Source organism: Schistocerca nitens, chromosome 3 (assembly GCF_023898315.1).
Source record: "Schistocerca nitens isolate TAMUIC-IGC-003100 chromosome 3, iqSchNite1.1, whole genome shotgun sequence".
NCBI classification, from domain to species: Eukaryota; Metazoa; Arthropoda; class Insecta; order Orthoptera; family Acrididae; genus Schistocerca; species Schistocerca nitens.
The window spans coordinates 286,695,840-286,723,550 of NC_064616.1; the positions used below are offsets into that span (position 1 = coordinate 286,695,840).

The window sequence follows — 27,711 nt, forward strand, 5'->3', positions numbered from 1 at the left end:
CTTGGCCACAATAATGCGTTCAATATGCTGTTTGTAGTAGCTTACCCGCATTCCTATTTTCCTATTCATTATTAAACCTACTCCTGCATTACCCCTATTTGACTTTATATTTACAACCCTGTATTCGCCTGACTAAAAGTCTTGTTCCTCCTGCCACCGAACTTTACTAATTCGCACTATATCTAACTTTAATCTATCCATTTCCCTTTTTAAATTTTCTAACCTACCTGCCCGATTAAGGGACCTGACGTTCCATGATCCGATCCGTAGAACGCCAGTTTTCTTTCTCCTGATAATGACGTCCTCTTGAGTAGTTCCCTGCCGGCCGCGGTGGTCTCGCGGTTCTAGGCGCGCAGTCCGGAACCGTGGGACTGCTACGGTCGCAGGTTCGAATCCTGCCTCGGGCATGGATGTGTGTGATGTCCTTAGGTTAGTTAGGTTTAAGTAGTTCTAAGTTCTAGGGGACTGATAACCACAGCAGTTGAGTCCCATAGTGCTCAGAGCCATTTGAACCATTTGAGTAGTTCCCGCCCGGAGATCCGAATGGGGGACTATTTTACCTCCGGAGTATTTTACCCAAGAGGACGCCATCATCATTAACCATACAGTAAAGCTGCATGCCCTCGGGAAAAATGACGGCTGTAGTTTCCCCTTGCTTTCAACCGTTCGCAGTACCAGCACAGCAAGGCCGTTTTGGTTAGTGTTACAAGGCCAGATCAGTCAATCATCCACACTGTTGCCCCTGCAACTACTGAAAAGGCTGCTGCCCCTCTTCAGGAACCACGCGTTCGTCTGGCCTCTCAACAGATACCCCTCCGTTGTGGTTGCACCTACGGTACGGCTATCTGTATCGCTGAGGCACGCAAGCCTCCCCACCAACGGCAAGGTCCATGGTTCGTTGGGGGAAGACTGATCGCATATGCTTGTCATTATGATTACCGGCTTTTGCGTTAGCCACCTTCATATCTGATACAACAAATATAAAAGAAAAACTATAGTTAACAACTACATTGCAACAAACAGAAAAAAATTACAATTCGCATTCGTATAGCCTCTGTGAGGAATGTAGATTTCATGTATAAACATATAATGTTTTCCTACAGCTCGTCGCTTCCCACGCCCGGGTTCCCGGGTTCGATTCCCGGCGGGGTCAGGGATTTTCTCTGCCTCGTGATGGCTGGGTGTTGTGTGATGTCCTTAGGTTAGTTAGGTTTAAGTAGTTCTAAGTTCTAGGGGACTGATGACCATAGCTGTTAAGTCCCATAGTGCTCAGAGCCATTTGAACCTACAGCTCGATACAAAGTGTATAAAGTCATAAAACTTTGTGTACAACATGTCCGCTTTGTAAATTAGAAGTGCTGCAATTGTATGACACATGCAATTCATGTAGACACATATACACAGATAGATGTCATGCTTCATAATGACTGGCATACTAAATAATTTATTTTCAGAATTAACAGCTGTTTAAAAAATACTTAAATTTACATTAAACATTGAAATGCATATTCATTTAGGTCTTACAACTACAAACTCGATGACAATAAAATAAAAGTAATATTGTGACAAGTATGCATATTAATTTGTTCTTATTAAGTTGAAACAAGCAATGTTTGCATATGCATTTAATGAATAAAAACAGTTTTAATAAACTGCTTCTTGTCTATTATGTCAACAAGAGAATTCAGCAACAAACTCTAAAACGCAAAGAAACCCGCGCGCTACCCGTCGAGAGCGCTATGGTGCCGTTTCCTGGACTCGGGTAGGCGCGCCGACCTCGGATCGAAACCGCCCGGCGGATTAACGACGAGGTCGGGGGGCCGGCCAGCCTGGATGTGGTTTATAGGCGGTATTCCACATCCCGCTAGGTGAATACCGGGCTGTTCCCCATGTTCTCCCTCAGTTACACGGCTCGCAGACATCTGAACACACTCGTACTAATCCATGGATTACACTCGACACAGACAGTTGGGGTACACTATTTCCGTCCCGGGGGGTATGGGGTGGTGGCAGGAAGCGTATCCGGCCACCCCTTACACATTAACATGCCAAATCCGATTAACGATGGCTGACCCTGCGTCACTGCAGGAGAAGGCTCGAGCGATAGACTCTAGATGTATCTTGTTTAGTGATGAAGCCACATTTAACAATCGTGGCCACGTAAACCGCCGAAACATGCACTATTAGTCTGTTAACATTTCCCCTTGGCTTCGTAAGGTGGAACGTCAGCGTCCATGGAGTATAAACGTGTGGTATGGCGTAGTGAACCATTAGCTCACAGGCCCGTTTTCCATAGACGGAACACTGAATGCGACCAAGTATTGCAGCATCCAAACAGATTATCTTCCATGCTAGAAGACGTCCCTCTGCAGACTAGGAGGAAATTGGTGGTACCAACAGATGGCTGTCCAGCCCACAGTCCACGAAGTACTACAGCATGTCTTCACGAGTTGTTTCCAAATCGTTGGACTGGAGGCAGAGGACCTGTATCTTGACCGGCATAGTCCCCGGATTTGCCGCCTGCAGACGTTTATCTGTGAGGAAAATTGAAAGACGCTGTGTACAAGCACATACCAATTACACCTGACGATATGCAACGGCGTATTACTGCGAATTTCTCCGGTATCTCAGCTGAAATGCTAGCAGGTGTGCAGCAGTCGTTCCATGCCAGACTGGGAGCGTGTATTGCCGCTGCCGGTGGTGGTTTTGAACACAGCCTGTGATCGTCATTTATCTCGTTACTTGTCAGAGTACACATAACTAGTGAATGCAGTTGGGTTGTTCTTTAGTGTGTGCTATCACAGGTATTGTAGAAGTGTCGGTATGGGGGTTTTTCAAGCTACGATGCCTCGTAAGCAACTCGCAATATAATCTTCCAACAAACACGAGTGACAGTCTAATTTTTAACATTTTAGTTTAGTACTGTCAACAAGCATTATTCCGTTGAAAAGGAGTATGTTTGCACAAAAAATACACTTTTTAAGTATTATTAAAATTTATTTATTGGCCAACGATACTAGCCCCTGGCTACCAGTGCATTCTGTAAAAACTGCACATAAATAGCATTTTCCATTTCCGTAATATGTACGGTGCAAGTTTTAGGTGAGTCATTCCGCATGAAAGAACTGAGCAGTGTCAGAGGAGAGCAGCGGCTTTTTCAATGTTTTGTCCTAACACAAGCTCAAAAGTGTGTGTATACACTAATCTAGAAGTAATTCACATAATTATCGATGTGAGGAGGTTAGCATTAGTCACAATTAATTTTAATTATAATTCATTGTCAGTATACTTTACAGCTACAGAGACTGCCTGTAGTTTGCGCTCTGCATCTTGGTGTAAGGTCTGACACGTTCCCCGCTCCACGAAGTGTCAATTAATAGCACCCGCAGTTTTATTTATTTTTAACACGCGCTTCGGACTGCTTCGCTCGTCGTTAACGCTCAGATATGTGCACATCAGCGGAATCTGTCTTTCTTTCCCGTCGTTCTCTTGGGGAAGTCAACAACTCGACTTTTATTGCCCCGAGGGTAGTAAAAGCGCAGACCAATAAAACACAAAGTTTGTCTAGAGTGGTACTGGAGCGCCGTTACGAGGTTTCGGTTTCGATTGTCAAGCCCTTTCATTCTTTAGCCAGCCTTACGGATCTCGCTTTATACAGATGAGTGAGCAGCGAAATTACAGCTGCTCTTCATTCCGCACGGTGCATGGCGCGAGAGTAGCTGACAACGGAACTTGGTAACTTCACGAATCCGATTATAAAAGCTCAGAATATCCGTCATCACAGTGCATAATTATAAAAAGCAACAAAAACTTTAATTGTAAAGTGTAAACAGAAGCTCACAGAAATAAGTTTAAAACCTGAAGATTTTTTTTTCAGATACTTTCTCTTGCTTGTTGAACCACCGACTCAAGTAACACTAGTTTCTATGTCTCCGTAAGGAATGGAAATAGTTAACCGAAAGTTGCAATTGCATCTTCTCTTCTACTTTTACAGCGAAGAGTGGAAACGACCTATACCGCTCTAGATTACCGTTCATAATTATATAAACCAAATTAGTTATAATCAATGAATCATATTCAGTCAAAACTTTACTTTAAAAAACTACTGTGAAAATGGAATTCGGTTACCATCATCAGAAACTCGACTTGCTGTACGATTGTTTATTGATGTTGGCTTACATAAAATGAAACGCCGAAACGTATTACGATATACAAATGTACCACAGAATCAGTATTCAGAACGTTCAAATGATTTGCAGCAGTTCCTCTTGCTTTACTCTAGAAGGGTAAAATTCAACTCAGGGGAAACAAATGGCTTTCTGAAACTCGCGGTCAATGAGGAAAGATCTCGTCATTTGTCACTCTCTGTCGTTGGGCCACCAAGGCCTGTCAGTATAGCAACTGAATGAGTCGCAATGTTAATGCGCGGGTTTTCGCGGAAGAGCGGTGGACACAAAAGAGACCGTCTCTTATTGACATCCTTGACTTTATGCATGAAAACGGTTAACAGTGCAAAAGTAATATGATAAATTCTGAAACTAGATTTCATTCAAAATTAGCTGCATTTTTAAGCTATCTGATGAGGAAGGCGTGAGAAGTTCCTGGCTGTTGACGTATATGTCATGTGGCATCAAAATGAGTGTAGGAAAGTTAGCGGTATTATACTGGCCATGTTGGATACACCGTGAGTATCTAATACATCGTGTTGGACAACCGAGCTGATCTCTTCGAATTTGCTTCACGTTTTTCCTGTTTGGATCAGTTATCCCCTGACCCCCACACCACCGGCTTCATCGAACCCTAATTTCTTGCTGTGGGGCGCCATGAGATCTCTCATTTATCGCTGTCCTCCGAATTTTGAAATATATTTCGTCGCAAGAATCGTTGAAGCAGCTGCTACAAAACTCCCAGTGTGTTCCAACGTGTCCGGCAGTCAGTGCCCAGTCGGCGTCAGTCGCGCGTGACTTAGGATGGTACAAACTTCGGGCATCTGTTTTCGCGTTAGAGTTGTATTCATACTATACGCCATGTGTTCTCGTTATGTCCAATAAATATTCCATATAAATTACTCTCTTGTTTCCTTTGCGATCTTCGATCTGTCACCACTTACCCTTGACGCTTTGCGTCAATGAGTTTCTATGAAATTCTCAATTCTTATGATTTGCTCCAATTCCCCTAGAAGATTGTCGCAACATTTCTCCACTCCCCTGTATTTCGTTTGCAAAACACTCTATAACCATTAGAGGAAGTAATTCGGATTGTAAAAAGTTTCTGTTTGATCAGACAAAATAAGGTAAAATTGAGAACTGCAGTCAACCTGGTCTATGCATTTTAGTTAGTAAGCAAATGAGATTAATTAAACCCTAAATTCCAATAATTAAGTAAACCTTTTCATTGACTGTCTCACGAGAAAACTATTGAATCATCTTTTCGCTATAATATTCATTGTGCACTTTATTGTGAGACGCTAATACCCAAAAAATCACTGGTTCATAATAACGGTTACAAAAAAAATTCTAGATGGTTATAAGTAAAGGATTATCTAAAGTAATCATGGGAGTTATCTAAAGAGTTTCTTTACATACTCGTAGAACTGCCATAACCACAAATACACGTATGAACATATACACTGAAGTGACAGAAGATACTCCTATTATCGCATCGGACCTCCTTTTGCCTGGCTTAGTTCAAAATGGTTCAAACGGCTCTGAGCACTATTGGACTTAACATGTGAGGTCATCAGTCCCCTAGAACTTAGAACTACTTAAACCTAACCAAACTAAGGACATCACACACATCCATGCCGGAGGCAGGATTCGAACCTGCGACCGTAGCCTGGCGTAGTGCACCAAATCGACGCGTCATGGACTGAACAAGCCGTTGGAGGTCCCCTGCAGAAATACTGAGCCATGCTGGCTCTATAGCCATCCATAATTGCGAAAGCGCTGCCGGTGCAGGATTTTGTGGATGAACTGATCTCTCAATTACATTCCCTAAATGTTCGATGGGATTTATGTCGAGCGATCTCGGTGGCCAAATCATTCGCTCCAACTGTCGAGAATGTTCTTCAAACCAATCGCGAACAGTTGTGGCCTGGTAACACATTTGGAATCACGAATGGCTGCAAATGCTCTCCACGCAGACTAACATAACCATATCCAGTATACGATCGGTTTAGCTGGACCAGAGGGCCCAGTCCATTTGATGTAAACACAGCCAAAACCTTCACGGAGCTACCACCACCTTGCACAGTGCCTTGTGGGGTCCATGGTTTCATGGGGTCTGCGCCACACTCGAACCCTGCCATCAGCTCTTATCGACCGAAATTGTTACTCATCTGATCCGGCTACGGTTTTCAAGTCGTCTAGGGTCCAACCGATATCGTCACCAGCCCAGGAGAAGTGCTGCAGGAGATGTAGTGCTGCATAGTCCATTAACGTCAAATTTCGCTGCGCTGCCCTAACAGGTACGTTTGTCGGACGTCCGACAATGTTTTCTGCGTTTATTTCACTCAATGGTGCTTGTCAGTTAACACTGACAACTCTACGCAATGGCTGCTGCTTTCCGTCGTTAAGTGAAGGCTATCAGCCACTGCGTTGTCCGTGGTGAGAGGTAATACTTGAAATTTGGTGTTCTCTGCACACTCTTGAGACCATGGATCTCGGAATATTGAATTCCCTAACGATTTCCGAAACAGAATGTTCCATCCGTCTATCTCCAATTACCACTCTGCGTTCAAAGTCTGTTAATTCTCATCGTAAGGCCATAATCACATTGGAAACCTTTCCCCACGAGTACAAATGAGAACTCTGCCAATGCAATGCACTTTTATACCTTGTGGACACGATACTACTGCCATATATATCTGTGCATTTCGCTGTACCATGACTTTTTACACTTCAGTGCGCTTGCCACACCTAGCAAACACGATAGCTGCTTTCTGACACTGTCACATCTCCTCATCGACCTACCTCACTGCACTGAATCCATACAGTCGACTGACACGTACACACCACTTACGTCAGCGGTGGAGAATCACACGATCTGCAGTCATTTATAATGAAAATATTTTTAAAATAATACTGACAGAATCAATGTTTTTCTTTAAATTAGATCTCTGACAGTCTTTGTTTGGAAAGTATGACAGTTATCGTTATAGCAAGGAGTCCCCGTTCTGCGTTCATAGACAGCATACCGTGCCTGGTACACGCAGCGCTCGGGGACCACAGCACAGCTACGACTCCTGAGGATAGGCTTATAACAGTCCGAAACCGGTCGAGTGAAAATAAAGTAATTTACAACTGAAGCGGTATTTTCAACCTCTGCTATAACAATAACTGTCATACTTTCCTAACAAAGACTGTCAGAGATCGCCGGCCGGTGTGGCCGGACGGTTCTAGGTGCTACAGTCTCGAACCTCGCGACCGCTACGGTCACAGGTTCGAGTCCTGCCTCGGGCATGGATGTGTGTGATGTCCTTAGGTTAGTTAGGTTTAAGTAGTTCTAAGTTCTACGGGACTGATGACCTCAGAAGTTGAGTCCCACAGTGCTCAGAGCCATTTGAACTGTCAGAGATCTAATTTATGAAAAAAAGAGTCCTGAGCTGAATCCTATAGAACACCTTTGGGATGTTTTGGAACGCCGACATCGTGCCAGGTCTCACCGACACACATCGATACCTCTCCTCAGTGCAGCAGTCCGTGAAGAAAGGGCTGTCATTCCTCAAGAAACCTTCCAGCAGCTGATTGAACGTATGCCTGCGAGATCGAGATTGAAGGTTGTCATAAAGGCTAAGGTTGGGCCAACACCATACTGAATTCCAACATTACCGATGGAAGACGCCACGAACTTGTAAGTCATTTTCAGCCAGGTGTCCGGATACTTTTGATAACATAGTGTATCTGTTAAAGGATGACGGAGAATAAAGCCTGACAGGTTACAGCCTCCTCACGTGAACAATCGAAAGGTAAACAGTGACTCCCACCCGAGAAGCCAGTAGTACCGACAAAGGATAAAAATTATATGAACTGGGGTAATTTTTTACTCCACCTTGCTATTTCAGGGTTAAGAAGGGGTAAACGGTCTGAAAATGTCAATTGAAGTTTGTGTTAGGGAGAGCCTTGGACTAGCGTAGTGGGTGCACCTGCGGTAGCCATAATGGCTCTGAGCACTATGGGACTTAACATCTGAGGTCATCAGTCCCCTAGAGCTTAGAACTACTTAAACCGAACTAACCTAAGGACATCACACACATCCATGCCCGAGGCAGGATTCGAACCTGCGACCGTAGCGGTTGCGCGGTTCCAGACTGAAGCGCCTAGAACCGCTCGGCCACACCGGCCGGCCGTAGCCATAATGCTGCAGTGTTGTAGTGGTCAGCATATCTGCCTAGATAGCAGGAGACCTAGGTTCAAGTCATGGGCGCGGCACAAATTTTAATTCATTGCTTCAGCTTCTATCCTTATCAGAGAATTCCCGTTGGATTTGAAGCCTATTGTTGACAGGGCGTGACACTCGCGTCGATTAGAATCTTATTACAACCACCGTTCTTACGCTGTATTACATGGCTGCCAGAGGTGCACCATTCCTTGTAGACGGTATAGTCCGCCTCGATTCACCATCATATCGGCCATATTGTTTCACGCTGTGTACATAGGGACGTCCAAACACGATAACAGCTTTCTGACATTGTCACATCTCCTCGTCGCCCTACCTCACTGCACTGAATCCATACAATCGACTGACACGTACACGCCACTTACGTCAGCGGTGGAGAATCACATGATCCGCTGATACCAGTTCTACACCATCTGCAAAGCTCCAAAGCGACCTGTGTAGTCTTTCAAAGGGAACTAATATTTTATCTCGTGAGCTTATAATGGCTGAAACTGACTTGGAGTTTACCAGTTTCGTATTTCGAATATCCATCTGCGGCTTCGTGCTTTATATGATTCTAAATTGTGTTGTGCATTTTACAAGCTAACCTGATTGGACTGGCGTGTTATCGTTTCCACGCACCAACAGTTGCTAGAGCGCTGAACGAGTTTATTTCCTCTCGGTACGGGATAGAGCCAACATTTCTATTTGTAGGTTGACGGTCTAAAGAAGCAAATATCGGTTTTCCCTGCTTACGAAGCTGTCGGTTTATAAACGATATTAATTTGCGATTGTTTTTCCGAGAGAATTGTCACAGAAGCGGACTGAAAGGCGAATGTCAAAATTCTAAATAAACGCGAGGCTTTTTCCCGCCCGTCAAAGGAAGAAACGACGCAGTAAAAATGAAATTAATCGGCTATTGTTTTACGACAGACTTGTCACAGCGCCTGTGAGTTAGGTGTTCAAAATCAGACTGAATGTACTGCGTTTTCTCTTTGCATATAAACAAAGAACGACTCTCTGCGCAATTCATTTCCAAGAGGCAATCGATAAAACAACGTTTCAGAGGACACAATAGTATGAAGCAGTAACAGCCTTAAAAATACTTTCGGTCATTGCAACATTTTCATAAACATCGAAGGACATAAGATGTGTTCTCGTACCAGCGTATTACAGATCAAGTTCAGTATGAACCTCAGCTGCAGACTGTTAGAAGAAATATGAAACAGAGAAAACTTCCGAACCATGAGAGTAAACAGCAACTTCGGAATAGGGTCATCTGTAATTTAGTTGTATGCGAAATGTATTTAGTACGGCAGAGAATGAAGGAATGCAAAACAATGTAAATTTTTCTATCTGACTATTCTATAAGGACATAAGGACATCAGTTTTAGGTTTACATTAATTGTGGGTCCTAGTCGAATTATTTCTGCCTCCAGAGCTAGTTCAGCCCCAGCTGATATCACACAGGTTGCCCCCAATCATTTGCTGACAGATTGGTCCAAATTCAGTCTACACCGGCTATACAGTTCATAATCTCGCGTGATTTCACTTAAAATACCCAATTTCTGTGGATTATTGGTCAGCACACTTACGTCACCTGCATAAACATGGGTCACAATCTTTAATCGTCTATAAATTAGCCCCAACAAACTCACGTGTATCTTACTAAGAACCGACTGAGTGGCAGTGGGGTATAATATTCCAGAGAACGGGCATCGCCGTCTCAAAGCTCTTGTTTTATCTGTGAAGTTAAAGTTTGGTTAAATGTAATTTTAGTACAGTTACCACTTACACCATTTTCCGGTCTATGTACAAAGTTATTATCGAAACCACCACAGTCATTGTCTCTGGCACATACTGTTCTATTGTATAATAGGCACTTACGAAGTCTAGAACGCTTAAATGTAATGCCAAATATGACTGCCACTTTAAATAAACTAAATCAATGTATGCTGCCAGGATGTTTGTCATTGCACAGTTCTGATGTTCTCGTAAGATACGCCCCGTGATTTCTTTTAATGGGGTAATTAAAAGTCTTGTATAAAACTTAAAGTCCACTAATAATTAAGTCATTGGACGATATTCCGCCCCTGACTTCGAGTTTGAATTCCTCGGTGAAACACGGTTCTGCCCTCCGTGTAATTGTTCGGGAGGCTTGCCCAGTTACTACTTAATTAAAAATTTCTCTTAGTTTGTCCCCTATTGCGGCCCAATATATGTCGTATATTCCCACAGATGTGCTACGCTTAGCTGGTGCTTCATGATTTGGTTTATAACGTCTTTCACTGCATATCTGGTGAAAGGATCTATTAGTTTTCGGTCCTGATGTTCTCCCGCCCTGTTAATTCAACTGATTACCTTCTCTGCGAAACAGATCGTGGTGCTGTATAATTTTTGGAGGTGCTTCAGTACGTAGAGTCCGATCTCTAAATGTGTCATATGCAGACCCTTTGTGATCATGTCTCTAAGCCTCTCTTTTGCTTGCAACGAGCGAAGTTATCACACCGGATCTCATTCGGGAGTACAATGGTTCGAACCTGCGTCCAGCCATCCTGATTTCGGTTCACCATGATTTCCCTTAATCGCTTCAGACAAATTCCGGGATGGTTTCTTTGAAAGGGCACGGCCGATTTCCTTCCCCATCGTTCTCTAGACCTAGCCTGTGCTCCATCTCTAATGATCTTGTTGTCGACAGGACGTTAAACACTGATCTCCTCTTCCTCTCTTTTGCTTGCCAAGGTTGTAAAATGAAATGCGAAATTGGTATTGGCTTCTGAAGTTGTTGCTGCGCTTCCCTGTCTCGGATTTTACACACTCTTTCACTCCATCTATTAATTCTAAATTAATATAACTGATGATGCTCGAAGTACAGAGGATTAAAAATGCAGATCGGCAATAGTAACTAAAACATCTGTAAAAACATAGACTTCTTAACAACGAATATAAATTAAAGCGGTGCCAAATCTTTTTGAGGGTATTGTACAGAGCGTAGCCTTGTACGGAAGTGGATCTTTGACGATAAACAGTTCAGAGAAGAGGAGAATACAGTATCTTCAAATATTCACTGCCGATTCCTCATCATGACAACACAACTCTCTATGACAAGTATTTCATGCTTGATTACTGTCCTCATCATACACATTCATTTTATATACTCTCCAAAGTCCATTAATACTTCCCCCTGCTCTAAATGTATTTTACATTTTCACTAGCTAACTTCAGCACAACAACACCTCCTAATCCTTCTACTCTGCTCTAGATAGCGAAGAAGATTAAAGAGGATAGAAATAGTTCACAATCGAAGAAGAGCAAGACTGACAATAAGAAAGGAAAATTAAATATTGTCTACTAATGACAGGTCAAAACATTTTTTTTTCAAATCACCTCCTTTCTTTTGAGAGTAATTAATTTGCTCAGCAAGTGCCCGAATTCACTGTCGTCTTCATCCCCTTCTAAATTCTCACTAACTGCCTGACCGCGTTGTGACCATTGCCTGGTTGTACTTCTCCGATTACTGCACGTAAATATTTTTCAACTGCCTCCATTGTTTCATTCACACTTTTATCATCTAGCTCCTTCAGTCCTTCACTATCAGTGTTCTCTCCTTCTTCCATGCAAGATTCGTCATTAGTTTCACTGTACATGCTATCCTGTGTGAGATGTTTCGTTATTTTCCTTTAAACTATCTACCAAATCGTCTGTATTGCAGTGTTTACTTCGTTCTTTCCTATAAAAAAACTCTTCCAAACCACCGTCAAACATGAATATTCTAACTTCAAAAATCCCATTAGCCTCAGTTGTACCATTCCTATCATTATTTTGAACTTCCGATACTTTTTGTTATGGTATAAAAAGGGCATAGCTAGCAAGTTCAAATTACTGTTGCCAGTTCTGCAAATCTGGCCGCTTCACAGACGGTATCAGTAATCTGAGATTCTGTTTCGTTTCCCACTCGTAACTCCGCCTCTTGTCTACTCTGAAAATTATCGTCACGGATTGGAGAACACGATCTATAAACTGGTCCTTGCTCTCTGTAAATTGGTCTGATTGCTGTAGCATTACGCCAGATCTTTCCACGTCTTCCGCTATTGTTTCAGAAAACATCTTTTCTTTAAACTGACATTTTGGTGGTGTTCCCCATTTCCATGGGGCCTAAAATTTCTATTTGGTGACTCCTCTTCCTATAATTGCTTTTCAACTATCTCCAAGTAAATAATAAACTAATTAACATTATCACTAGCAGCAGCAATTATTTTGTTACGCCAATTAACGGTCAGCTTTCTATCCAAACCCACGATAATCTGGTCAGAGAAAACTTCTTTACACTTTCTTTTCTAGGATTAAATTTCTCACCAGTCCAGAAACTATTTTTCATTCCCATTTGTTTCTGTTTGCCCCAGTACTCTTTAAAAATGCTTTCTTAAATTGTTATAACGTACAATATTGCTCAGTAGCAGTCACACCCCATGTTCTAGGCTCTCTCAAGATTTCCACATAATAAAACCTATTTCTGTTAATTGACTTTTGACATTTTCTGAGGATTGCCTACGTTTATTCTCAACTTGACAAAGGCTTTCGTCAACTTAGCGTCAAACAAATACAAATCTTTGTCTCACATTTTCTTTAGCTCAGCAGTGTGGTTTTCCAGTTTCAAATTAATTTCAGATTTAAATTTCTTAAGCTCAGCTCCCAATTATTAATACTACTAGGCTTCTACTGAATTTTCTTATCATGATTAACTATCTGTTCATCACTTTTCTTATTTAGGTTACCAGTGGGCTGCTTTACATTACTAACATTTTGTTTATTTAATTACAATATTTTTCTTAGTGCCCGTCAATGCAGCAAACATTTCCGGCATTCTTTCTATCCTGCTTCCTTGAGACACTACTCCCTATTTTCCATTGTCGATAGGTGTCAGACCAAATTTGGCATCTGCTTCCGCAGTTTCCTATTCCTTTACATTAAATGGAGTAACACTAAGCAAATGAGTATCATTAAAATCGTTCACCTGATTGCTGTCAAAATTTGAACTATGTCCTATAGTTTCATCTGTTGAAGCATTTTGTTCCAGTTTTATCCCTGTAATTGGAGATAACTGAGGTACATCATTATTTACTAAACCACCTGCTTGTCTTTGTTCAGGAGTGCTTGTTTCACTGGTAATCATACTGAACTGAACCGCAGACCCTTATCTCACTATTGCAGAACTGTCACTCTCTTCCATCCTTTTAAGTCTTTTAAATACAAGCACTCAACAAACAAAATAAGTACCCAGCGGTCTTCTGTGGTCGCGGGGTGTCTTCTCTACAGATCTGGACTCGTCCTACAGTTATACCAGCTTCAGGGCCCCTGTCCGTTCCGTACGATGCCAGCGCTGATCTGCTGTGTCGGCTGTTAACTGCATCTGTCGCTAACTTGATCAACTCTGCGCTGCGCCCCCCGTCGTCTGGATGATGTTTGACATCCCTTTCCTGTCGTAAAGTTACAGTCCTTTCGGCATCCCTCTTCTTTTTCACTTTCTCGTGCGCTGTCCCATGCTATCTTTCTCTCACTGTGTTACACTGTCCTCTATCAGAATTATTCTCAATCACAGTTTCTACCTACCACAGCTTCTTACTTCCTGGAAGCTATTGCACCATGCGGGACAGCGCGGTTAATTACTCTGGTTATCGACAAAATATGTTCACTTTGTGGTGATTCTTCTTCTGCCGTGTTGGAAAAATGGTTCAAATGGCTCTGAGCACTATGGGACTCAACTGCTGTGGTCATAAGTCCCCTAGAACTTAGAACTACTTAAACCTAACTAACCTAAGGACAGCACACAACACCCAGCCATCACGAGGCAGAGAAAATCCCTGACCCCGCCGGGAATCGAACCCGGGAACCCGGGCGTGGGAAGCGAGAACGCTACCGCACGACCACGAGAGGCGGGCGTGTTGAAAAAAAATAATTTTTCTCTCCTGGAGAAGCTGTAGTAGAAGCACTAGCACTACACGCATCTACATCTTGCACTAAAAATTATAGTTTCAGGTCTACTGAGCTAGTCAGTGAAAGTAATGTTTTCGAAAAAAAAAAACTTACTCTTCTGCTGTAAAACAACATCCAAGTCCTTGCTAATCAGAAGTTACAGTTTCGTCGATCACTTTCCACCACAGCCACTCTTATTTTACCCAGCTTATGATATTTAACCGAACTAGTTATTGGAAAGATTACAAAACGGATTGTCTAAGTCAGAATGCTCACTGAAATACGCCACAACTGGATCCCTCCGAACATTCAGTTCTCGGTCACGACTTGCACAATACGCCACGTGGAATTTTGTTAATTCAAAAGTGATAGTTTACACAGAAAAACCGGTATTTCGCGTGTTCGACATCATCACTCTCCCGCCATCTCTTTGCAGCCCACAGCGTTCAAATTTAATTGATAATTAAATCTGATGTAGACTGCCCTCTGATCGCACTTAGACTCCACAAAGCGATTCTTCTAGAAAACCAAATATGCGCAAACGTACTCTCTTCTCATTGGCTGAGATAGTGGCAGCTAATGATACGTCAGTGTAAACCCGTTCTCTCCCGCGCCTTTTTCATTGGACCAGCTATTTATAAAAAGAGCAAATTTTAAAAAATCCACAAATATCAAAATAACTCCATATTTAAATAAATGTATTACTGTAATACAGATAGGTGACAAAAGGCGGGGGATAGTGATATGCACAGATAGAGATGGGGGTAGTATCGTGTTACGTTATGTTATGTTAACCGGGGACCCAGAAACGACGGAGATGCTCCGTCCCCGCCGCAGCCGCAGTGGTCCACAACCCCACGACGACTACCGCAGTCCACTTCACCCCTCCACTGCCCCACACAGAACCCAGGATTATTGTGCGGTTCGGTCCCCGGAGGACCCGCCCCAGGGAACGTCTCACACCAGACGAGTGTAATCCCTATGTTTGTGTGGTAGAGTAATGGTGGTGTACGCGTAAATGGAGAACTTGTTTGCGCAGCAGTCGCCGACATAGTGTAGCTGAGGGGAATCAGGGGAACCAGCCCGCATTTTTCGAGGCAGATGGAAAACCGCCTAAAAACCATCCACAGACTGGCCGGCTCAACGGACCTCGACACAATCCGCCGGGCGGATTCGTGCCGGGGACCGGCGCTCCTTCCCGCCCGGAAAGTCGTGCGTTAGACCGCACGGCCAACCGGGCGGGCTAGTATCGTGTACACAAGCTGCCATTTGTGCTCAGATGATTAATGTGAAAAGGTTTCCGACGTCATTATGGCCGCACGACGGCAATTAACAGACTTTGAACGCGGAATGTTAGATTCAGCTAGAAGCATGGGACATTCCGTTTATGAAATCGTCAGCGAATTCGACATTCCGAGATCCACAGTGACAAGAGTGTGCCGAGAATAACAAATTTCAGTCATTACCTCTCACTACGGACAACGCAGCGGCCTTCACTTAACGACCGAGAGCAGCAGCGCTTACATAGTCAGTGCGAACATACAAGCACCACCGCGTTATACAACTGCAGAAATCAATGTGGGAAGTACGACGAACGTATCCCCTTAGCACAGTGCGGCCAAGTTTGGCGTTAATGAGCTATGGCAACACACAATCGACGTGAGTGTCTTTGCTGACAGCACGACATCGCCTGCAGCGCCTCTCCTGGCCTTGTGACCGTATGTTAGACACAAGTGTTCCGACTTAATTTATTTGCTGCTTAAGTAAGAGTGCGTGCAGTTTTGGAGCTAACTTTAACTAATTCATTGTTTACCTCTTAGAAAATTCACCATTTTGCTAATTCGTTTTTCCTGTCTCATTTTTTATTCTCTTCCGAACACATCTTACTTTGTTGCTGCAGGAACTTATTTCTTCATTCAAAATACGTAACTTAGATGCTCTGAGGACTTTGCTTAGAATTGAAGTTTGTAATGTGATTGACCCTTTCATCACCTGTGTCCCTTGATGATACGCAGATTTCTCTTGTTTTTCCGTGGTACTCGATGTCCATTTCTCATCCAGGATTTGCAACAGTCAAATTACTTAAACAAGTTAATTTGCCACAACAACTATTTTGTAAATAACCTGTGACTATGTCACTGAATGCATTAAATTTTTCTTAGACTGTTGATACTCGAATAGTATTACAAATATGCTTGAACTGAAACTGTTCTGTTACAGATTCATCAAAGAAACTACAAGATGTGCTGGACGAGTGTAGCGGCACTGGACCCTTGTCGCGATACGGCCTCGAAGATGTAAGTACCTTTTCTCACAATTTTTTTTTCTTTCATCTAGTTTATTTGTTTATTTACTTTCTGTGTCCGTTCAAACACGTTTCTCTGCAAAAACCACGGACGAAATGACATTGTTGTCCTTTTCGTCGTCTTCGTCATTGTTACCTTGTCCGAAGTCTGATCTGATGCAGCTTCACAGTAGTCTATCTTGTATAAGCTTCTTCATCTCTGCATAACTACTGAAACCTACATCCGTTTGAACCTGGATATCGTATTCAAGCCTTGGTCTCCCTCTAAAAGTTTACTCTCCACACCTCATTTGTTTACCAAATTATTCCTCGATGGCCCACGATGTTCTACTAGCTGATATCTGCTGGTAGTCCTCTGCCACAAATTTCTATTTTTCCATTTCTATTTAGTACCTCGTCATTATTTCAGCATTATTCTCTACCGCAACATTTCAAAAGCTTCTGTAGTCTTCTTCTTCGAGCTGTTTATCGAACGCGAATCAGTTCCGTATAAGGCTACACTCTGTAAAAATACCTTCAGAAAATATTTACTAACCATTAAGTTCATATTCGACCTTAATAAATTTCTCTTTTCCGCAAAAGCTTTTCTTGTTATTGCTGTTCTGCATTTTTTACCTTCTCTACTTTGGCCGTCGTCAGTCATACAGCTGCGCAAATAGCAAACTACTTTTAGTGTCTGCTTTCCTAATCTAATTCTATTAGCACAACCTGATTTAATTCGACTGCATTCCATTTTCCTTGTTTTACTTTTGCTGGTTTTTATCTTATAATCTCTTTTCAAGACAGTATCGACTTCACTCATCTTCCAAGTCCCTTTCAAAATGGTTCAAATGGCTCTGAGCACTATGGGACTCAACTGCTGTGGTCATCAGTCCCCTAGAACTTAGAACTACTTAAACCTAAGTAACCTAAGGACATCACACACATCCATGCCCGAGGCAGTATTCGAACCTGCGACCGTAGCAGTCGCACGGTTCCGGACTGCGCGCCTAGAACCGCGAAACCACCGCGGCCGGCCAAGTCCCTTTCCATTCCTGAGAGAATCAGGTAGTCTGATATTTTTATTGCAGTCTGTTATTGCATTCACACAATAACGATTGCCGGTTTCGTTCAAATATCGAACAACTGCAGATCTGATAAAACAAATAAAATACATAAAAATGGTTCGCCGGCCGCGATGGTCTAGCGGTTCTAGGCGCGCAGTCCGGAACCGCGCGACTGCTACGGTCGCAGGTTCGAATCCTGCCTCGGGCATGGATGTGTGTGATGTCCTTAGGTTAGTTAGGTTTAAGTAGTTCCTAGTTCTAGGGGACTGATGACCACAGATGTTAAGTCCCATAGTGCTCAGAGCCATTTGAACCATTTGAACCCATAAAAATGGTTCAAATGGCTCTGAGCACTATGGGACTTAACATCTATGGTCATCAGTCCCCTAGAACTTAGAACTACTTAAACCTAACTAACCTAAGGACAGCACACAACACCCAGTCATCACGAGGCAGAGAAAATCCCTGACCCCGCCGGGAATCGAACCCGGGCGCGGGAAGCGAGAACGCTACCGCACGACCTCGAGTTGCGGACAATAAAATACATGTTAAATCTTACATAACTGATATGAAACAAACATATAGTTTTTTTTAATTTCTTCTCTCTTATTTTTAATCCACGTAACAAATGTTTTCTTGGTTTCGCTTACTGTTTCGTTAATGTACAGGTTTAATTAAATCGGGCAGAGGCTGCAGACCTACCCTACTCAACGACTGCTTCCCTTTCATATCCTTCGACGCTTGTAAGTGCAGTCTGGCTACTTTACACGTTGCAGATAATTTTGCGCTCCCCGTTTTTCATCAGTACTACCTTCAGAATTTCTATGAATGTTTTCCTGTCAACATTGTCAAAAACTTTTTCTAAATCTGCAAATGCTATAAATGTACATTTGCCTTTCCTCGGTCTATCGTCATAGATTAGCTGTTGGGCCAATATTGCCTCTCGTGTTTCTACATTTCTCCGGAACCCAAACCAATATTCCCCGAGGTATGTTTCTACCAGCTTTTCCTTTCTTCAGTATATGACTCGTGTCAGTATTTTGCAGCTATGTACCGTTAAACTGATGGTTCCATAATATTCAGACCAATCAGTACCTACCAGCATTGTCATAGGAATTACTACATTCTTCTTAGTCTGAGATTTTTTCGACTGTTTCATGTATCTTGCACACATGATATAGTAGTTTTGTCATGAATGGCTCTCCCAAGCATTTCAATAATTCTGAGGAAATGTCGTCTATTCCAGGGGACTTGTTTTGACTTAGGTCTTCCAGAATTGTTAAATTATTTTCGCATATCTCCCAGCTCATCATCTACTGCGTCTATCCTTTCTATAATATTGTGGTCAATTATTTTTCCTACTATATACCATCAGTGTATTCCTTCCATATTTCAGCCTACACTTCTTTGTTCAGTACGGACTTGCCGTTTGAGCTCTTGCTGTGGATTAGCTGCATGTGACTAGCATCGTAATACAGGTCTTCCCCAGTGTATGATGTTTCTGTGATTTCTGTAAGAAGATTATTTATTTTGTTTATACCACCTAAACTGTTGAAATAATGTCGGTTTGGAAGACAGTCTTATTGGTCTAGAGAACTGATGAGATGGAATGATGAGTGACAATTCACAGAAGTTGGATGATATCTGATATGCGGTTGGATGCCCTAACTGTGTTCTTATTTCTTCATTGCCTATGTATCTTGATGCATCCGCAATGAGGCGAAAAGTTTTGTTCTGCAGAGTTTCACCTTTTGTTACATTATTATCTGCTGTCATGCTCCAGACTTCCGAGCTGGAGAGGAAAACAGACAGAATAATTGTTCTCCAGAGTTTGATTTTGGCTACAGTTGTGAGACCCCTTCCCTTCTGTAGGGGGTAAAGTTCGAAAAAACGTGCCGAAGGTTTGTGGTATGTCACAATTAAATGTTGCTTGAATGTTAAATTTTCGTCAATTTTAAGTCTTGGGTATGAAACTGAATTTTTCCTGGGAGGGTATGTAACATTAACCTTGATGTTGATGACTAGTTGGCTCCTCTTTGTAGTAAATAGAACTGCTTGGTACTTGGAAGGGTTAACTTGTCTTCCAAATAATAATTTTATCTAAATGGCGTAGAAATCTAATTGTCACGAGTATGTAGTTGATGTTACTGCCGCTGTGATACGGTGCAGTACCATCAGCACTTAGAGCTATTTGTCCCCTGGGCTCATTTTGCAAGTCATTTGTGTAACAAGTTATAGGAGAGGGCCAAACACAGGTCCTTGTGGCACTAATGCCTCTGTGTTTTTAGTTGTTCTGTCTGCTGCATCTATTGAAGAGCAGAATTTTCTATTTGTCAGGAGGGATCTGACGATCTTCAGCATGTGGAGTGGGCAGTTGTACTGCGACAGCTTGTAGAGCAGGTCGCCTCGCCAAACACGGTCGAACGCTTTCTTAATGTCTATAAAGATTGCTGCAGTGCTGTTTCCTTGGCGCTTTTCTTGGAAAACATGCTCTACCAGGCGACGGATTGCTGTGTGGTGCTATGTCCAGCACGAAATCCAAATTGTTCTGGGGAGAGGATATTATATGTCGTTAGGAACTGTTACAGAGGAAACTGGGTTAGCTATTCTAGGAATTTGGACACATGATTTAACAGGGAGATGGGCGTTATTGTAATGGAAACAGATTTTCGTAAGTTTGGGAGATGAGATGAATTTTGGAGCCTTTCAGGCTGAAGGGAAATTGTTTAACTTTAGGAAGTTGTTGAGGATGGCCGTGAGTTGTGATATGGTTGATACGGGAAGGTTCTTTAGGAAGAGTGGCTTGATAGGTCGAAACCAGGGTATTTTTTGCAGCCGGTTTGCCTGATGAGAGTACCAACAAGTCTTTCGTTTACCACCTCGAAGGAGAGTTCAGGTCTGTGTTCTAGCTTCCGTGCTAGATGTCGCCGTACTCTTCGCTCATTTCTTTCTAGCTCCATCTCGTAGTCTTCTACGATATTTTCTTGAAATTGAAGTTCCAGTATGTTTGATATGGCGTCTGCCTTTTCTTCTGGGGTATACGCTATGCCATGCTCACCGTTTAGTGTGTCGACGGCTTTCTCGGATTGCTGTCGGGCTTTGGCTATTCTCCAGAAATGGTCAGGTTTATTTTCTGCCTCTTACAGATTCCACTGTCATCTCGTATTTCTTAGGATCTGTAGCTATTCGCCGGCCGAAGTGGCCGTGCGGTTAAAGGCGCTGCAGTCTGGAACTGCAAGACCGCTACGGTCGCAGGTTCGAATCCTGCCTCGGGCATGGATGTTTGTGATGTCCTTAGGTTAGTTAGGTTTAACTAGTTCTAAGTTCTAGGGGACTGATGACCTCAGCAGTTGAGTCCCATAGTGCTCAGAGCCATTTGAACCATTTTGTAGCCATTCGCGTATCTCTCTGGCCATCCAGAAAATATTGCTTCTGCTTCTGCCTTGTGGGTTGCGGTATTGCTGCCACAATTTTCGCGTCCTTTTCTTGTCAGTAATCAACTGTGCAAGGTCAGGAGGTAGATCGTGGCGCCCTGCCTCATGAGTGATTGTTATGGTAGCTGTCTCACTAAAGGTGGTCACTATTTTCGTGAAGTCCTGGTGGCCTGGTCGATGTCTCGCTTATTCGGCATTTCCTATGCGAATCAGATACGTGCTTGGCTGCTATCTGTTTATAGCGGCTATAGGTACGTTGGAACTTAACCACCGTCCTTCTGGTAAGAGCACCCTGATCGTCCACAAAACTCAGTACGACTGGGTTGTGGTCCCTCTTTCATATTTTATCTTTACGTTGCATTGTAGTACATGTATATCTGCAACATTTTTCAGATATTGTCAACTTTAATTAGCTTGCTGGATTAATTTTATGCTGTAAATGGTCGGAAAACTGAAAGAAAATCGTTGTGTCCTCATCTTTCAAGAAGTTATCATCTTCGGCTCACAGTATGTAGCTGGCGTTTGCTAAATGACCGCTACAAACAACGCTGTGTTTGGGTGTTGTTGTTGTGGTCTTCAGTCCTGAGACTGGTTTGATGCAGCTCTCCATGCTACTCTATCCTGTGCAAGCTTCTTCATCTCCCAGTACCTACTGCAACCTACATCCTTCTGAATCTGCTTAGTGTATTGATCTCTTGATCTCCCTCTACGATTTTTACCCTCCACGCTGCCCTCCAATGCTAAATTTGTGATCCCTTGATGCCTCAAAACATGTCCTACCAACCGATCCCTTCTTCTACTCAAGTTGTGCCACAAACTTCTCTTCTCCCCAATCCTATTCAATACCTCCTCATTAGTTACGTGATCTACCCACCTTATCTTCAGCATTCTTCTGTAGCACCACATTTCGAAAGCTTCTATTCTCTTCTTGTCCAAACTGGTTATCGTCCATGTTTCACTTCCATACATGGCTACACTCCATACAAATACTTTCAGAAACGACTTCCTGACACTTAAATCTATACTCGATGTTAACAAATTTCTCTTCTTCAGAAACGATTTCCTTGCCATTGCCGGTCTACATTTTATATCCTCTCTACTTCGACCATCGTCAGTTATTTTACTCCCTAAATAGCAAAACTCCTTTACTACTTTAAGTGTCTCATTTCCTAATCTAATCCCCTCAGCATCACCCGATTTAATTTGACTACATTCCATTATCCTCGTTTTGCTTTTGTTGATGTTCATCTTATATCCTCCTTTCAAGACACTGTCCATTCCGTTCAACTGCTCTTTCAAGTCCTTTGCTGTCTCTGACACAATTACAATGTCATCGGCGAACCTCAAAGTTTTTACTTCTTCTCCATGAATTTTAATACCTACTCCGAATTTTTCTTTTGTTTCCTTTACTGCTTGCTCAATATACAGATTGATGGGTAATATCTGTTATTCCAAGCACACATGCTACAGTCCTATGTTTAGATATTATGGACGCGAGTGAAGATATCTTAAAGGAGTCTACATTTCTTAGTAGCATTATTCGCGATTCTCTCATTTAAATAGCTAAAGCACACCTGCCAAAAGATAAGTCACCCCCAAAAATGTTCAAATGTGCGTGAAATCTTATGAGACTCAACTGCTAAGGTCATAAGCCCCTAAGCTTACACAGTACTTAACCTAAATTATCCTAAGGACAAACACACACACCCATGCCCGAGGGAGGACTCGAATCTCCGCCGGGACCAGCCGCACAGTTCATGACTGCAGTGCCTATGACCGCTCGGCTAATCCCGTGCTAAGTCACCTCCGCGAGACATAAAGGTAATATCGAATAACATCGTCTCTAGACTCGATAACGGCCATAGTTCGGCGACGAAGATAATCCAAAAGTGTTTTTGGGTATTCCACAACCACTTGGAGTCACACATTGATGATAAAATCCCATGGAGATAGCAAATTGTGTGGATATTGACTTGTAAGTTTCAGTCGTTATTCCAACTAATTCCAGTCATTTCCTACGGGATTAAGATCGGCAATTTGCAGGGCCGGTCGAGGTAAGATAATGTGCCAGAGTGTTCGTAAAACCAGAGATCCGCCAGGATAGCCGAGAGCGCATCTGACAAAAAATTTTAATTGGGTTAGATAGAGCAGCAATCAGTCGTAGCAGTTGTTCGTGCTCAAGTGAATGCTTACACAGTTCAACCATTTAATTCCGCACTGCATTGATAATGACCTGACACAGGTCGAAATCTGATATGCGTTGTGACTATAAATGTCATATTAAAGCAACTTAATTCTACGACTGATTGCTGCTCTATCCAACCCAATATAACCACAGTAGTTGCGTGCACCCACCCCATGGAGGGCAACCTGATAAAAAATTGTAAGTTTGCCGGCACGCTAGCTCAGCGTGTTCGGTCAGAGAGATGGTTGGCCTCCGTAATAAAACACTGAGTGGAAGGATCAACAAACGAACTTGAACGGATGTTACGTGACATGCGCAACGACCAAACACAACGATCAACAACGAACAAAAAAAAAAAGAGCGCTAACGCGCTTCTTCCTGGACTCAGGTAGGCGCGCTGGCCCCGGATCGAATCCGCCCTGCGGATTAACGACGACGGCCGGTGTGCCGGCCAGCCTGGATGTGGTTTTTAGGCGGTTTCCCACATCCTACTAGGTGAGTACCGGGCTGGTCACCAAGTCCCGCCTCAGTTCCACGACTCGCAGGCATTGGAAACGCATTCACACTGTTTCTCGATTTACACTAGACACAGACAGCTGGGGTCCACTAATTCCGTCCCGGGGGTATGGGGTGGCGGCAGGAATGGCATACGGCCACCTCTTAACTTAACCATGCCAAATCCGTACTTAACCCTGCCGACCCTGCGCAAAATGCGGGATAAAGGCAGTAGCAAAAGAAAGAATGTAAGCATGAAACTCTATGAACACATCTGTCTTTGAAACTTCCTGGCAGATTAAAACTGTGTGCCCGACCGAGACTCGAACTCGGGACCTTTGCCTTTCGCGGGCAAAGGCAAAGGCAAAGGTCCCGAGTTCGAGTCTCGGTCGGGCACACAGTTTTAATCTGCCAGGAAGTTTCATATCAGCGCACACTCCGCTGCAGAGTGAAAATCTCATTCTGGAAACATCTGTCTTTATTTGTAACATGGAGACGTCCATAGCATACTCATCATGAGATTGCAGAAGAAAGGGCAACGCTTGATCACCGATAAAAATGGGAACGAATATCCTTGTTAAACAGTAACTCAGGCATACCGGCCCGACGATTCTGAAAGCCCACCAAAATGCATGGACGTAGACGACAACCGCTAGGCGGTGCTCCTACAGTTTGCGAGCGTTGCTGGACGCCACGTCAGCGCTATGTGCGCGCCGCGTCCGCTGCGCCAGCCTATCGGCCCTGAGGGCCGCACTATAAAGCTCGCAGCGCAGGGGCCCACGTCGATGCCACCTGCCGCAATAAGCCGACGATATGGCGCTCTATACGACCGGCCACAACACCAACCAGCTGATTGCTCGTCTCCAGAGGCGGCTGTCGTTCAAACAAGATTGCCCTCAATGCCGCCAAGTCTACGGCAGTCTACTCCACCAGACGGCGCGCTGTCCTCCACCACAACATCAGTATTGCAGGCATCCAGGTGTCAGGGTCCCCGGATAGCAAATATCTTGGAGTTTGGAAGGTTTCCTCACGTATGGTTCCAGTGTGTGGGCCATGATTAGTGCCTCCAGGGCGCAGACCCTAAAGCGCCTGCAGAATAAGATGCTTTGGTGGAACCTGCATGCCTTCAAATCGTGAGGATTGCTACCATACACGAGGAGGCAAACACGGTTCCCCTAAACACGTCTATTCGGGAGAAGGCAAAGCGACTCTGCGACAAAGTGAACACCCTGCACGACATGGTCAATGGTCTGCAACACATTGGAACCATTACTCCCAAGCACTGGCTCCGTCACCTTGTTCCTCTAACCACCCTCGAGGACTCAGATTGGCACCCTGCCTGAGAATAGCCCTGGTATGGTTCAAATGGCTCTGAGCACTATGGGACTTAACATCTAAGGTCATCAGTCCCCTAGAACTTAGAATTACTGAAACCTAACTAACCTAAGGACATCACACACATCCATGCCCTAGGCAGGATTCGAACCTGCGACCGTAGCGGCCGCGCGGTTCCAGACTGTAGCGCCCAGAACCGCTCGGCTACCGTGGCCGTCAATAGCCCTGGTATGGCCACCAATAATATGTCAGTTTCGATATGGCCACTCATTATGTGAAACCCTTGGTACGGCCACCACTGTAACTACGTATGTAGTTGTGCCACTTTTTATCGACAACCTTGAACTCGCAGCATTGCTACGGGACTTCAGGTCCCACTGTCACACCTTCAACGTGCAATACAGTGATGTCATTGTAAGATAGGAAGATTTTACTCCTACACCAAGACTATTAGACCGCTGTATACCAGCGACGCGGCATACGCGGATGATATAATCCAAATCAGCGGTAGTACAGAAGAGCTCAGAAGAATGGCAGGGTCGTACTGCAAGATTGCCAGTAGGGCAGGCCTACAAGTCAGTGAAGATAAGACAGAATACATGGTCCTGAGCAAGAGATGGGGACCCGCTCACGGTGGACAGTCTCCGATTCAAAAGGTCAAATACTTTCAAATACCTTGGTAGTCTCTGCTGTAATCAGAACCACTGTGCAATTGAAATAAATGCAAGAATTGTCGGAGGCAACAGAACATACTTTAGCCTTCACGATGTACTGAAGGAAAGATCCCTGTCAAGAAGTTTTAAGATCAGTCTGTACCAAAGTATGTTTATGCCAGTGGTTATGTACGGTTATGAATGCCTCATCTTTAGGAGAACAGATAAAGAGAAACTACTTGTTTTCGAACGAAGAATCTTCCGAAAAATCAGGCCGAAGTGGCCGAGCGGTTCTAGGCGCTTCAGTCTGGAACCGCGCGACCACTACGGTCGCAGGTTCGAATCCTGCCTCGGGCGTGGATGTGTGCGATGCCCTTAGGTTAGTTAGGTTTAAGTAGTTGTAAGTTCTAGGGGGCTGATGACCTCAGAAGTTAAGTCCCATAGTGCTCAGAGCCATTTTTTTCTTCCGAAAAATATACGGTCCTGTGATAGATTCACAAACAGAGGAATGGAGAATTCGAAAAAAGAAGAATTGAAAGAGCTTTACGCACAGCCTGACATTATGAAAAGAATAAGAAGATGAAGGTTGACCTGGGCTGGACATGTAGCAAGGATGAATGAAGGGAGGATACTCCATGATGTGTTTCTGGGAGCTGTAGCTGGAAGGAGCTACCGGGGACGACCGCGGACAAGATGGAAGGACAATACTGACAAGGACACCGAGGACATGGGACGTGTTTGGTTCCTGGTACTGCTAAGCCTAGGCTCTCGTATGGTACATTCTCCGGACGTATCCTGCCATGATGTCTTAGTTGTCCGTGCATCGCTGTTGTTGTCTTTCCGTGGTTTTCGGCGACTCGCGCCCTTTTATCTTGTAACTGAAGTCTGGTTTCTGCCAAAGTTGTAAATAACTTTTCTCTCTCTCTGTTTTACCATAGTTTCTTTTGCATTCCATCGTCAGCAATTTGGTACCATCGCTGTTACTAATAAATAAATGTGTAAAAACAGGACAAATTGGTGTAGTGTTAAAGCTTCAATTGTTTGATGAGAATGTAAAATACAGCAATTCAGCAAATGTCACGTGAAATGTGCCGCTTGATGTTGACGACAGGCACAGTACGCTATGCCGGCATCATAGGAATTTTCACTCAGTGCATATGGTTGAAAATACGTATCTTCCACTTTAAAGTGAGATCAAGGTGGCAACGCCACGTCTATTTTTAGTCTAGTTATTAAAATATGAAATTATATCGACAGTGACTGTCACTCGATTGGAAGTGTTTGCCGGCTCATAACAAGTGTCTCCATTAAAGACACAGCACCGTCATCCGGTGTTTACGCCACAAAATACATTAAAAACAGGTTTTTCCGAAGTTACACTACACTGCATACTGTACCAAGCGTCGTATTACTATATTCACATTTTTGAGGACTCTCACCGGCAATTAGAAAGTACAACGTACGGTTATTGCCCCTCTTGATGGTAAAGCTACTGTCATATTCGTGTAACAAATGGTTCAAATGGCTCTGAGCACTATGGGACTTAACATCTGAGGTCATCAGTCCCCTAGAACTTAAAACTGCTTAAACCCAACTAACCTAAGGACATCACACACATCCATGCCCGAGGCAGGATTCGAACCCGTGACCGTAGCGGTCGCGCGGTCCAGACTGAAGCGCCTAGACCCATATAGCGAATGTTAGTGGAAAATAATGTGGAACTCAATGTGTGACTGCCAGTGTTTGGGAGTTCGGCGCAAGTCATACAAAAAGTACGTTTTTTCTTGTTACTCAAATATTTTCGCCACTGGGTACACTATTTATTCTGACGTTAACGTTAACACAAGCTCTAAATAATACCACATTCGTCGGTATTTCGTACTTTCCAAATTATTTTTACAATCTGAAA

General features: G+C 43.5%; 1 protein-coding gene across 1 annotated transcript in view; it reads left to right on the top strand.

The window, feature by feature from the left end:
• LOC126249182 (diacylglycerol kinase 1) overlaps positions 1 to 27,711 on the top strand; it is a 747,622-nt gene that overhangs the window by 173,255 nt on the left and 546,656 nt on the right. The window contains exon 3 of the mRNA XM_049950837.1: positions 16,570 to 16,646. Within this exon, the coding sequence (XP_049806794.1) occupies positions 16,570 to 16,646 (77 nt within the window). The remainder of the gene's footprint in view (positions 1 to 16,569; positions 16,647 to 27,711) is intronic.